This window comes from Alexandromys fortis, unplaced genomic scaffold (assembly GCF_014885135.2).
Source record: "Alexandromys fortis isolate MF-2015 unplaced genomic scaffold, M_Fortis_MF-2015_v1.1 scaffold_72, whole genome shotgun sequence".
Lineage (NCBI taxonomy): Eukaryota > Metazoa > Chordata > Mammalia > Rodentia > Cricetidae > Alexandromys > Alexandromys fortis.
In genome coordinates, this window is record NW_026067969.1 from 920489 (window position 1) to 935046 (window position 14558).

Sequence of the window (14558 nt, forward strand, 5' to 3'; positions counted from 1 at the left end):
ACCTCCACCCAGAACTTGCTTCAAATGTGGCAGAATTAGCCACTGAACAAATCTGCCTTTCCCCTCAGCTGCTGCCAAGACCCTCTTCAGACCAGGCCTAGACGAGGTAGGCCGGCCCTCCCACAAGTTCCTACTTCACAGGAAAGTCTGTCAGATCTTCTGGGCCTGGCAGCTGCCCTGAGACCTCTCTCTGCCCTCAGTGACCATGGAGATCCCTAGAAGAAGCTGTCCAGTTAGCCAGCAAGTATGTCTCTGTCATTTAATCACTAACTCAGGTAAAAGTTACCCTTCTCAGAACTCGGATGCTGTGTGATGACTGGGCTAATATAGTAGCTTTGTTATTTTAACAGCAGTGACCAAGGCTTCAGCTGCCTTCTCAGTTCTCTGTAAACTTCAGGTCACAGGCCTCACTCTCCAGAGCTAATACTAAGTCTAGACACAGTTCACCTCATTACCAGACACGGCAAAGAGATGAACTCACAAAACAGGTTTCAGTGAACTCCTTCCTGTTCCTTTGTTAAAGGAACCTGCTTTGCAGTGACTGCCCTCAGTGGTCAGCCACCGGTGTCTCCTGGGAGTTAGACAGAAGGTGCTTTATGGCTGGTTTATGTGAAGATAGGAAGGCTTACGTGCTGATAAGGAGGAAGTGATCTGAGATGTATAAAGGAATACACGATCCAGGTTCCTTTCCCTCAGTATGCTACTGTTATGTTTAGACTCCAAAAGTTCATAGTCTCAACAGTAATCGACGGAATTCTGATTAGCTATTAATCTAGCTCTGGCAGAGTAGTAAACACCGAACTATCACTATGTGGTCATAGCCACAAGCTGAGGGTTTTAAATTCCCTTTGGTGTTTTTCTTTTTTCTCCTTTTCTGTAGTTTTAAAAGGTACTTTTCATTGTGTTAAAAACATCTGTCACTGTTTTTCGGCTACAAAAAAAGAGTGTTAATGCTTTCAATCAGAATCTTTTCTGGGACCCCACTGACCCCGAGGCGTAAGTGTGCTGCCCCTTCTACAGCGTGGCTTTCAATAAAGATTACACACAATGGGAATGCTAATGTGTCTAAAACTCATCTCTTCTTGTAAACTCAAAAATTCTGTGAGCTCCAGGGAGCCAAATTAATTCTACCTAGAATAGGTCAGATGTAACCCCTCAATTAAGAACTGTCAATCAACAGCCCCACCTTTCCCTCCCCATCTTTCCCTGGTCTTGGGACTCCCCTCCCTCAATTATCAGGACCTAAGAAAAAAATTTTCTCCACAAACTTAACTTTATCTTCTGCTCCGCCAACATCTTGCCAGGTCCAGGAGGCACTGGAAGGTTCCACAGAGCCTGGACACAGCAGCTATCTCAGGACTTGGCCTGCATCTCAGCTTCTCTCAGTCCCCCTCCCCAAATGTGATGTCCCCAGGTCAATAGGAAGCAGTTTCAAGAACACGATGACCTCATTTGTGCTCCCCTGCTATCCCCTTTATCTCCTCACCCTTTATAATGAACAAAAGGGAGGATGTTAGCAATCAGGCAATGTGCTGGCCTGCCCCTTGGGGACCTGGCAGGATGTGCCAACCCTGCACTTATGCACTTGCCAGTACTCAGGCGGTCCAGACAATGTCATCCACTGTGTTGCTACAGTACCTGAGCTATGCCCCCTCATAAAAGGCCAGTCCTCTCACCTCTTTCTTCTCTTCTGCCGCTCCCCTCTCCCAGAAGCCAGCCCATTTCCCCCTTTTCCTGTTCCCCTCCCCCAAGAAAACTCTCCATGTGAGCCCTGTCACATGGTGTCTCTCTCCCGTCATTTTGAAATTGTAACAAGACCCCCAAACAAAACTCAAAGAGTTATTCATTTCAACTAATATGCAGATTTCACAAAAACACCCACAGGAAAAAAAAAATATAAAGATAGTTTCTCAATCAGAGTCCAGAGAGACTGAAATGGTGGCATGCCAAGCGAGGATTTGAAACTCTACTTGCAAAAATGATCAATAGCTTTCATCATGGTAGAAATAAACACATGAATGAAGTAAGAAAATATAATCCAGAACCCAAATTAGAAAGCCAACAAAATGGGGGAGAAATTCAGAATTAGACTGCAATGAGAAACGAACAGCCATCCTGGAGATAGAAAATAAATCAAAAACATAGCAGAAATCACCACTGACAGACTAATTATTTTTCTCAGGAGAAATAACTTCAGGACTTGATTGAGGAACTATACACCCGCATATAAATATAGGGAAAAAAATAAGCCTGTCAACAGCTCTGAAGTACTCTGATGTGATCAAGAGGCTGGGAATCCACAGAGTAAAGAGAAGGGACCAAGATACAAATTAATGACACCAAAAATCAGTGTAACAAATCATTGAACAAAATTCTTCCAAGTCTGGGAAATAAGTGGGTTAATTTTGGCACAGGAGGTGCCTTAATTAGGGTTTCAGTTGCTGTGAAGAGACACCAAGACCACAACAACTTTTATAAAGAGAAATATTTCATTGGATTTAAATGTACAGTTTCAGGAATTTAATCCACTATCAACATGGAAGGGCATGGCTGCATGTGGGCAACTATGGTGCTGAGGAAGGAGCTGAGAGCTACATCTTGATCCACAGGCAATAGGAAGTGAACTGAGACACTGGGTGAAATGTCCTACGCCAGTGAGAAGAGGACACGAGATGCAAACAAACCCACCTAGGAGTTTATTAGAAGAGGGATGTGTGCTCACGTGCCGTCCAGCTTTTAAAGGCTTCCTTGCACATGCGCAAGGAGCGGGGAAGACATGACTATGTCAGATGCTGACGGGCGACCCTACACCTCGCACATGCGCACAGGGGTTTTGCGTGAGTACGTCAGACGCTGGTGACGCAAATGGCAGGCAACCCACGCATGAGCATAAGGGCTATAGTTGAGCCACACGTGGAGGTAACCACGCATGTGCACACGTGGGTCACTTGGGCCCTTTGTTCCCAAGGCTCTGCCCACATGTGCCTCCCTTTAGGACCCAGAAGTGCAGCCTTATGGGTGCTGAATAATTATATTCCACCCCTTTGTTTATTATAAAAATTTGGGGGGGTGTTGAGGATCTTAATGGGTGGGAATGGGGCGAAGCAAGGTCTCTTATGACTGCTTCAAGCTGACTTGGGCGTCGAGGAGTTTGGGATGTTTGACCATGTTCTGGGGTGGCTGATTACGGCTGTATTTTCCGGGCTCTGAGGAATTGGGTTGGCTGGCAGCTTGGACCTCACAAGATGCTGGAAAAACAAAGATTATGTTTGTGAGAAAAAAAAAAAATTTAGATCCTAGTGATTAATAGAGAAGAGGTTTAAGATGGATGATGGGGGGTTAGGGGTTCCTGAGACCAGGAATGACAAGGAAAGAGTTAAATGATACTTATTCCGGGCGAGCCTGGTCCATTTAGGTAGATCAAATTGGCTCCCTAGAGCTTATAAAAAATGTTTGAAAAGAAATAAATTTTAGACATATTAACAGTTTTTGATTATAATAATAGAATGGAAAATGGTGGGAGGGGAGAAGAAGGAGGAAATTATTGAAAAGGATAATTATTAGACTCTTTAATGTTTTACCTGAAGTAAATTTTTGCATCTTGGCATTACCTCAACATCCAGGAGACACTGCTGCAGTCAGTGATAAGACTGTTATGTTAAAGTTTGCTTTGTGAGATTTTTTTTGGAGTTTGGGGGCTACAAATTTATTATTGTTTCTTTCCACCTGGGCTTTTGACAATCCTTGTACCTCTGGCTCTATGTTTAATGATGGTTCAGTTAACAGCTGAGTGGTTAACTGGAAATTTAATCATGACATTGGAGGTACATGGAGAAGTTGTATATAGGAAACGAGGAAAGGGGAGAGTACATTGGCACAAGAGAGTTGAATAAGGATAGGACCTTTATTTTTTTGAACTGGAGTAAGAGAGGCTGAACTTGGTGTCCTCCGGAACCTAAGGGAACAGGGTCCTGTCTGAGTTACTGTGTATAAGGGGTCATCTTGAGCTGGAGGGGTAAACGATTTAAGATGTGACAGGCGAATGCAGTGAGGAAGTCCCTCGAGCTTGACAGCTGTGGGAGTTACAAGAATTACTCTAAGGGGACCCTGCCATTTAGGGGGAAGGGGTGAGGGACGTTGGTCTGGGGGAGAAAATGATACCTGACCTCCTATTTTAATCAGTGGTGGGCATGAGTTAGCACATGGTTGAGGTAATGAGTGGTCAGTCAAATCCCATAGTAGGGAGCGTAGAAGAGTTAACAGGGGAGTAAGCAGGTGATCAGGAAGGGGAGAGGTTTTAGGTGAGAGGCAGGGGGTTGAAACTGGCCGCCCATACAGGAGTTCAAAGGGCAAGATGAAAAGGGGGCTTTTGGGGAGGGCCAGAGGCAAGAGTTTTACCCAGTCAAGGTGAAGTTCCCGTGACATTTTAACAAGAACATTTTTTAAAGAGCGGTTAGTCCATTCTACCTTCCCTGAAGACTGAGGGTGGTATGGGATATGGAAATGCCAGGGAATGTTAAGAGCCTTAGACAAGTTTTGGGAAATCTGGGAAGTAAACTCAGGGCCATTATCCGACTGAAGAGAGGTTGGGATTCCAAACCAGGAGATGATTTCTCAGAGAACATCAGAAACTGACCGGGCTCTCTTATTAGTGGTGGGAAATGCTTCAATTCACCCAGACATTATATCCACCAAGACCAGGAGATATTTAACTCTTCTGATCATGGGCATATGAATAAAATCCAGCTGCTAGTTAGTTCCTGGAAGGGAGCCCCTGGCCTGGTGGGTGGGAAAAGGAAAGCTATGGTATTTGGTCTTGGGATTTGACTTTTGACAAATTTGACAAGAGGCAGCAATAGCTTTTAGGAACTTTATGTCCTCAGGGGTGGGTTGGAGGTAAGCCTTAACAAAATGAAACAGAGCTTTGCTATTGGGATGAAAGAGCGGATGTAGGTAGGACAGAATTTGCTGGGTGTCAGGGGGTGTCTGTGAGAGTGTGGGCTGTACTGTATGCACCCCCTGAGGTGATTGAGGTAGGTTTGGGCTTTTGCTGCTTGGTCAGCCCGATTACTTCCCTTGGAAATAATGGAACTGTCGGTCTGATGAGACCCACAGTGAATAATTCTTATAGCTTTGGGGAGATGGGAGGCTTTTAACAGGTCCATAATGTAACCTGAGTCAGTTATGGATTCTCCTTTTGTTGTAAGAAGCCTGTGCTCCTTCCAGAAAGCCATGTGGGACAGGAGGATATAAAAGGCATATTTGGAGTCTGTGTAAACATTTAAAGATTGCCCCATTTGCTAACTGGAAGGCACAGGTAAGAGCTATCAACTCAGCCTGTTGGTTAGTGGTATGGGTGGGTAGTGCCCATGCCTCCACTATCTCAATATCTGATACTATAGCATAGCCTGATCTATGGGTCCTATCACATAAGAAGGAACTGCCATCTGTGTACCAGGTATAAGTGGCCTGGGACAGTCTGCCCTCCTGTATATGTGAGGGGTGAGGCAGTAGATCATCTAAGGTCTCTATGCAGGAGTGAGATGGGGAATCATTAACATTAGGTTAAGGTAGGAGATTTGAGATATTAAGGGGTGGGCAGCATTGGAAAGTGAATGTGGCATCTTCTACCAGTGCCACCTGGGGGGAAAGAACTCAGGTGGGGGTAAGGTTTGTAAGCCTTTGTAAGTTAGGAGATGGGACAGATTGTGGTGGGAGAAGACAGGGGTGGGTGACCCAAAGGTTAGTTTTTTTGACTCACGGATAAGAAGCTCAGCAGCTGCGAGAGCATGTATGCAGAGTGCCCAGCCCCGAGTGGTGAGGTCCATCTTCTTTCACAGGTATACTACAGGTGCAAAGGAAGGTCCCGGCTGATGTCCTAGGACCACATGGGCATATTCCTCCTTCTCTGCTACATAAATAGAAAAGGGGTGAGTTAAATCTGGAAGATGAAGAGCTAGAGCCTGGATAAGGGCTTGTTGGGGTCTCTGGAAGGGCTTAGTACAGGATGGGAAAGGGGCTCATGCAGAGAGCCGAGAGCTGCTTCATATAAGAGGCAGGTGAGGAGAGGCAAAGAGGGGATCCAAGAATGCAGGAAGCCAGCTACTCCTAGGAACGATAAAACCTCTTCTTTTGTGGAAGGAATTGTAAGTTTTTTTCTGTCTAGAGTAATAGCCTTTTGTGTTGGGGTTATAGTTAATCCCAAATAAAGGACCTGAGGGGTAGACAGTTGCCTTAGGAGGTGAGACTCTATAGCCCCTTTTGGACAGGAAATTTAAAAGAGTGGAAGTGTCAGTTTTGCTGATCTCCAATGATGGGCTGCAAAGTAAAATGTCATCCACATACTGTATGAGTTTAGACTTAGAGAAAGATAGTGAGAGTAGCTCAGAAGCTAAAGCCTGGCCAAACAGGTGTGGGCTGTCCTGGAATCCCTAGGGAAGGACAGTCCAGGTGAGCTGTGTGGAGAAGTGAGTGTCAGGATCAGTCCAGGTGAAGGCAAAGATGTTTTCAGATTGAGAGCTGAGAGAAATAGAGAAAAAAAAATCATCCTTGAGGTCTAGACTGAGAAGTGGGAGGTTCCTGGAGGAATATTGGATAGAAGGGTGAGAGGCTTAGGCACTACAGGATGAAGAGGGATCACTGCCGAGTTAATGAGCTAGAGGTCTTGAACCAGATGATAGGTTCCATTAGATTTTTTAACAGCAAGTATAGAGGTGTTAAAGGCAGAAGAGGTGGGGCGAAGTAGCTTTTTCCTTAAAAGGTCAGAAATAATAGGCTTAAGTCCCTTAAGGCTCTGGAGAGAGAGGGGTTACTAAGCTTGGGTAATGTACTTAATAGGGTCCTATAATTGGATAACAATGGGGGGATGGTGTTTAGCAACGGAGGGGTTTTGGGTGTCCCAGACTTGGGGGTTCACCTGGGAGGCTGGTAGAGGAAAAGACGCATTAGGGTTAGGAGGTTGGGAAGCTAGGAGGAGGAGTGGAGCTGCTGACCAGTCTGGGGTAAGGTGAATGGGAGGAGCAAAGGAAACAGAGGCCTACCTTTGCTAAAAAAATCCTTCTCATGAGAGAGGTACTGGGCAGGTTGGCATAACTAAAAATGAATGAGTGAGATACATACCCCTAAAAATACAGTTATGTGATGGGGTCTGCTGAGATAGATAAGGTTGTCCCCCTACCCCGACACTAGAAACTAGAAGGAGAAGTAGGCCCCCAAAATTCCCTCAGTACCAAGTATGTGGCTGTGGTTGCAATTGGAGCATGGCTTTCTCCTTCTCTAAACCCAAGGATGCTTGTTAAAAGAAAAATCCAAAAATCTCTGTCTCACATCAGAAGAACCACCTGATAGAAGAAAACCAAAATTAAGGAATTATTCTATTGCCATTATCTCATAATTCATTAATTTCATTTTTACTTCTTAATTTTTTTCTTAAGGTATAAATATCTCAAAATTTATAAAGTTAATATAAGTATTAAACTTTTTGTCATGATAACACTGGTCATACAGACTACTCCTAATTCTAGAAAAAGGCTTCATCTAGCTTCCTGTACATGGTTTCAGGTTTGAATCTCTTCAGGTAATGAGGAATTACTCTGCATGTACATAACAAATTACGGTCTTTTAACCTCTTTGAGATCTGCTGCATATGACATTCAGAATATTTAAGTTTTCTGCAGTGAATCATGACCACGCCTAACCGCAATCTTTGAAGTCTCCAAAAGGAGGATGGGTCCCCACAATGATGATTTCACAGGACTATGGTAACACCACTAAGCTGACGAGCGACACTCAAAGATCAGCTTTGGACCACAAACTGCTCAGGGCAATTTCAAGGTGGCTAGCGGAGATGGTCCAGCCTCATAGACTACTGCAGCCAGGACTTGAGATAAGCCCTGCATTTTCCAACTATGCAGATACTGGATGATATACAGCTAGCTCTCCCAGGACTTGATAATTATCCCATTTTTTTCAAGGTCCCTAAAGATCCCTTTGCCCCTGGACAGCAGAAAGTAAATTTAAGAACATGACATCTGCATTTCCAAGAGGTGGGGTGGATAGTTTGCGGTCATTCAATGGGTTATGGATATTCATCATTGTTTAGGGGATTGGTTACAAGTTATTATTGGTAATGGTCAGGGAAAAAGATGAACAAAGGAGATTAGATTCAGGGATCTTATTCTGATAAGAAATAAGGGCGATATAGATATGATAGAATAACAGGGTAGATTAACGAATCCACTTTTAAACCATAAAAGCAACTACTAGTCTTTAATATTTTACATTGGTATGGATTTTGTATTTTGATACAAAATTGAGGTTATTTTTGTTATAATGTATATGTTATAAAAATGATAGGATAAAATGCATATTATTGAATCTACTTTTAAACCAGAAAAGAAACTACTAATTTTAAATATTTTACATTTATATGGATTTTTGTACACTGATACAAATTTAAGGTTATTTTTGTTAGAACACATTGTACTTACATTTCTAATCTTATCCAAGGTATTATACATACAGTTCATTTAACAATGTAATGCAAATTTCAAGTCCTTGAAAGTTATTGTTACCAACTAATTAGGAAAACATAGAAATGCAGGTTAGTAAATAGTTACCTATTAAAATCATGATTGTCATATTAGGTATATTTTCAAAGTCAAACAGGCATTTTAAAAAATATTTATTTATTTATTATGTATACAATATTCTGTCTGTGTGTATTTCTGTAGGCCAGAAGAGGGCACCAGAACTCATTACAGATGGTTATGAGCCACCATGTGGTTGCAGGGAATTGAACTCAGGACCTTTGGGAGGGCAGGCAATGATCTTAACCTCTGAGCCATCTCTCCAGCCCCCTTAAACAGGTATTTTAGATAGGTCACCTTCAAGTACTTCAGAGATCTACAGAATGTGGCATTTCAGATATTTTAATAACATAAGATTCTTTTTTTATGACATTGAGATATGTCTGCTCCTGGCAGCACCAATCTACTTCAGACAAGATGATGGGCAATGAAGAAACTCCATATGGAATTTACTTTCTTTGTGGCAAAAGTTATTCCATGGACAAGGATTGCCCTTGCCTCCTCGACTGCTGACTGTACGCTGTCCAAATTGTACAAGCAGGACACAAAGGAAAGAAACTGCCCAACTTTGCTGAGACAAGGTTGGAGAGTCCATCAGAATATCCTGCTTCACAGAATAGTCTGCCAGATACTCTAGGCTTGTAGGCCAAAGACAGATGCCCCAACGTTGCAGAGGAACCTTGGGTGACTGTCCAGGTAGCCAGCTGTTTCTGTCATTTCTCACATTGTTTGGAAGTTACTTGTCTGCACTTCCTGCTTACTCAGGTAGTATTGTTTCCTTCTCTGGTCTTTGATGGAGTTGGAGACTAGATAGTTATAGTTTTCCTTGTTTACCAGACTCTGAAAAGAAACTCACTAAGGAGGTGTAAAGTGTAGGCTAAACAGACATCTAAAGACAGTTTACGGTTGGTACACAGGTTAGAATATAAAGTGATTAGGGCCAACAATTTGTATTCCCCAATATAGAAGAAATAATGAGTATTTTATATGACTTTGTAAAGTGCTAATGGCTAGGCCCTGTTATTATAATTATTGCCCGTATATATTTCTATATATTTATTGTATATAGTTGTTCTATGTTAATTAAAACTTTCATTATTTATTTAGGCAAAAGGGGAGAAATATTGCATGATAATTTGTTTGCGTCCTGACAAATAAAGCTAGCCACTAGTAAACCATAGAGAACTGGAGGTCTGGACAGACAGACAGGAAGTGATAAGGCTGGGTGGAGAGAGAAAGTGCTAAGGCAGGTGGAGACAGGATCTCGGTCTTCTGGTTGAAGAATTCAGAGAGGTAAGAAGTCTCTGGTGGCCTCTGCTCTGCTTCTTTGATCTTTTACACCAATATCTCACTCCTAATTTTTTATTGATAAGACAAATTAGGGTCCCATTTCAAGGTCTCGCTGACAAAGACGCACATAGGCTGATGGCACATGAATGAAAATCAGAACACATGCAAATAAAAAGCAAAGCCAAGAAAGGTAGCGTTTCTACTCAAAGTAAGTCTCAAGTCACAATTATAAGAAAAGATAAGCAAGGCCACTACGTTGTAACAATAGGAACAACCCACCAAGCAGATCCAATAAGAGGTTAAGGGCAGAGCAACAGGGTTAGGTCCCCAGCACCCATGTGATAGTTCACGTGGTTCACGTTCTCTAACTCTAGCCCCAGAGTGTGGTTACACTCTCATCTGGCCTCCTTGGGCACCGTACATACACACAAGCAGGCAAACACCCATACGCATGAAATAAAACCTTTTCAAAGAGGAAGATGCAAATATTTGTGTGCCAAATTTCATAAAATCAGAACAGATAGGAACAGATAGACTTGGATGCAACAGTGATGAGTGAGGACCTTGAGAACGTCCCTACAAGACTGATGTGATGGCTATTGCTTGTCTCTCGACTACTCAACCCAGGCCACTGAAAACACCTCTGAGGGATTTTTCTCAATTGAGTTAACTGAAGTGGGAAGACACAGGCTAAATCCAGATATTTTGATGTGGATGATCTTCCTTAAATTTGGGTCACACCTTCTGGGGGCAGCCTGTATAAAGGACATGGAAGAAGGGAGTGCATGCTTTTTGCCTGATTGTCCTTGCCAGCAAGTTCATTTTTTTCCCACTGGTATTAGAGCCTTCTTTTCAGGATTCTGGCATATACTGGACACTAGTTGAGAAATCCATCCTCGTGGACTGAACAACTACTAGATTTTTTTGGATTTTTTCATCCATCAGGAAACAGTTATTGTTGGAATAGTTGGTCCTATTTTTGTCTGTACAGATTCATTCTATTAGATCTGTTTCGCTAGAGAACCCTGACTAAAATAGAGTTCATGCTCTTCAGGAATTGAATTTGAAGAGCCCAAAATTTTCCTCAACATACGCAAAGCTATACTCTGTGAGAGCTTTGAGGCGGCCAAGGCCCTTTACAGACAGGCTGAGCCAGAGCGATGCTGAAATGCTTTATTCGGAGTCAGCTAGTATTGGTGATGGTGGAGCAGAGGTGGGAGGGAAGTCCAGCAGAGAAGATGGGGAAAGTGGTCCAGGGGAGGAGAGGTCCAGGTGTGTCCCAGAACTGTGTCGGTGTTGGGCCAGGACCAGCAAGTGATCCATGATCCATAATTGGCTGCTGTGCCAAAGAGAAGCGAGGTGAGTGGCAGGTGCTGGCCAGAGATCTTCTAGCCACAAGCACTGTGCATTCAGCGCTCCATAGCCACAGCCACGAGAGAGCAAGAGCGATCCTATCTCTTACAGACAGGACCTGTCCGGTGTCTGGGTGTCCCTGGGAGGTAGGGGTGAGAACCGAGCATAGAGCAGAGTGCTGGGGTTATACCAGGGGTCACTGCCCGAGGAGACCATTCCTGCTACAGTGGATAACGATCAAAGCACATGGGCCCTCCACCTCCAGAACCCAGGACTCTGGGCTTTTCCATGGTCCTCCCAGAGGGTCACTTACCCTAGTCACTCTCAGGGACACACTGATCTGTAGAAACCAAGAAAAGGCCAGGGGTGAGAAGGAGCTCTGGATAAGGAACCCAAAACCCTGGCTGCTCAGACCCTTCCACAGCTAAGACTTGCAGATGGGCTCTGGTGCCCTTGTGAGGGGGCAGTGGGGTTTGCAGGGAGGCAGAACACATGAGCAGCAGAGTGACGCACATCACACAAGTCCACAGAAGCTGCAGGAACATGCAGAGATGTGTGGGACAATGGAGACCAGAAGGAGCAGAGACAGAGCACTCTCAAAAGGATGGAGAGGCAAAAGAAGGGAGGGAAGGACATGGGCAGTCCCGCTCACCCCTCTGCTCGGGCACCAAGATATTTTCCTCCTTGAGTCCCTTGCTCTGTACGAATTTCTTAAATACTTCCATGGCCTCTGGGTTTTCCTCAGGGTTTCTCCCTGTGGGGAGGTGGGGCAGGTGAGCTGTGCAGTAGTGATGAGAACTCCACAGGGAACCAGTGACCAAGGTCAAGAGCACCGACCAGCACTAGGGCTGTCGACCTAGAGCAGCCAGGATAAGAGGGAACAGGACCCTGGCAGTGGACAAGGAGCCCTGGGGTGGAGACTCCCAGACATTGAGTGATCTGGGGGCCCTTTGTGGATATTAAGAGGCCTTCAGGGTCACTCCCCAGCCCAGTAAGAGCCCTGGATCTCAGAGTGTGGTGGTTTGAATGTAAATGACCCCATAAGTGGAAATATTAGGAGGTGTGACTGTGTGGAGTAGGTGTGGTCTTGTCAGAGGAAGTGTGACTCATGGGGTGGGCTTTGAGGTCTCATTTATGTCAAAGACATGCTCAGTGTCTCAAACCACTTTCTGTAGCTTGAAGATCAAGAAGTAGAACTCTCAGCTCATTCTCCAGAGCCATGTCTACCTGCAAGCCACCATGTCCCACCATGGGGATAATGGACTGAACCTCTGAGCTGTAAGAGGCCCAATTAAATGTTTTCCTTTATAAGAGTTGCCATGGTCATGGTGTCTCTTCACAGCAATGGACACCTTAACTAACAAAGACACAAGGCAAGTGGCTGTCCCCCGACCTTTGAGAATACTACATACGCATCAAGGCCCTTACCAGGTTAGTCACCTTCATACAGACTGGCAGTTACCTGGAACCCCTGGAAATGGCATTCACTAGCTCCAGAGGTGAGAATCCCTCCTGAATGCTCAGGCCCCCAAAGGTCACATAAGCCAGGTCCCCTCCCAGCTGACCCTCCTTCCACTTTGGATCTTACACCCTTCCTGGAAAGCACCCTGAGCCCTCCCAGTCCCCAGGGCCAGGCATGACTGATGCCCTTCTGATAGGTATTAGAAGCAGAGACCGTAGACAGGACATGGGGATTCTGGTTCCTCACCCACAAGTTTCCCCTTGTGATGTGACTTCCCGTGGTGCTGGTGGTGTTCACAGTAGAAGATGTAGTGGTCCTTCACAGGAAGCTCCTGGATATAGAAGGTATTCTTGCCCTTGACTACAGGGGAACAGAAAAATAGCTCTTAGCTTTTCATTTCTTGAAAAACCTTACGAGGTTTTTCAAAGGATTGCTCTGGAACCCTTGTGGTCACCCAGGAGACCCAGCCAGTCCAGCTCTGGTCCTTCTGTGATCGCCACAATTAGACAGAAGCGATTTCCCAGGACATTGCCAGCCCCAGCTGAGGATTCCAGAGCAAGTGAGGGCTGAGGTTGGCCCCAGGCCTGAGCCCTTCCCTGCCCTGATTTCCTGTACTTAGCATTGGGACAAGAGCTAAAATGGAGGTGGCCAGGGTGCAGAACACATCAGTCAGTACCTGGAGGGGGGACTAACCCGTGACCTCTAATGTCTGGCACATGGAACATGAGTGAATGACCATACGGGGAGCTGAACAGAGCAGGAACCCTCCACGCAGGAACTCGCCCCTGCAAAGACCCTGGGCCACAGTGAACTCACAGATAGAATATTTTCCAGGCTCATCAGTTTTGTGCATCACAATTTTCTTCTCGTGACACTGATTCTTCTTCCTGTAATACAGGAGCGATGCTCAGCTCACCAGGTGTCCCCAAAATTTCTCATCAGCCCTGCCCAAGATTTAGGGTACTGCCTGGCGACATGCCCCCTCGATGGCAGGGGCGTTCCATCACCCACACCAAAATAAGAATAGAGAAGAATGACAGACAATTGCAGACTTGGTGAGAACACTCACAAGTATGTTATCATGAGTTCCAGGTCCCCTCCTTCCAGGGCTATCACCCTGATAGGGAACACTTTCTTGGGTCCCTTCCCCTCTGGACGGTCCTTATCAGACACCATGGCCTTTGTGTACCAGGTCCCAGAAAACTGTGGAAGACAGAGCCCTGAGCACACCCGAACATGGCTCCTATTTTCCCAAGACTCCAGCATCTGAGCCTGCAGCCTGAGGAGACATTCTAGAGCCTGGCTCGCAGCTCTGAAGAGGGCTGACAACACACATCCCCATACATGTGCACTGTAGAGTATACGACACTAGGGCTCTCTGGCCCAGTGAAGGCAGAGACTCTGTCTTGTCAGTACACTCCTAGAGGTCTGGAATTCAGCACTGGATAAGTCCTCTGTCCTGAAGATCCCACCCTATGAAGCCTTCTTCAATCTGCTATGCCGTGTCTCATGAACATCTATGCCCAAATCCAATTCCCCTGCTCCAGGCCTGTATTCCTGAGGGGGCATTGTCTGCTGGGAAAACATTAAAGTCCCTGATCTGTCAACTCATGCTGGGTTGTAGGTTTGGACTTCAAGGATCACCAATTGAAGCCTTCCCCCACGTCCTCCCACTGATGTTCCCCTCCTCACATCCTCCTGGTCATCTGATGGAACTTCCTGGGCCTTCAGGACAGACACCAGCCCAAAAAGCACGAAGGTCAAGAGCAGGCTCTTCATCTTCAGTCACTAGCCGGGCTCTCACACAAGGCAGGTCACCTGGGGAAGGTCTGCTCTGGCTGCTCACACGGTGACCTTTATATCCC

General features: G+C 45.2%; 1 protein-coding gene across 1 annotated transcript; it reads right to left on the reverse strand.

The window, feature by feature from the left end:
* Positions 1–11545: 11545 nt before the first annotated feature.
* LOC126509326 (odorant-binding protein 2b-like) lies at positions 11546–14506 on the reverse strand. The gene is made up of 6 exons (XM_050155170.1): positions 14386–14506; positions 13763–13896; positions 13510–13580; positions 12940–13053; positions 11884–11985; positions 11546–11571 (listed from the first exon to the last, which is right to left on the reverse strand). Exons 1-6 carry the CDS (start codon positions 14470–14472, stop codon positions 11546–11548), a joined length of 534 nt encoding a protein of 177 aa, XP_050011127.1. The 5' UTR covers positions 14473–14506.
* Positions 14507–14558: the final 52 nt, after the last annotated feature.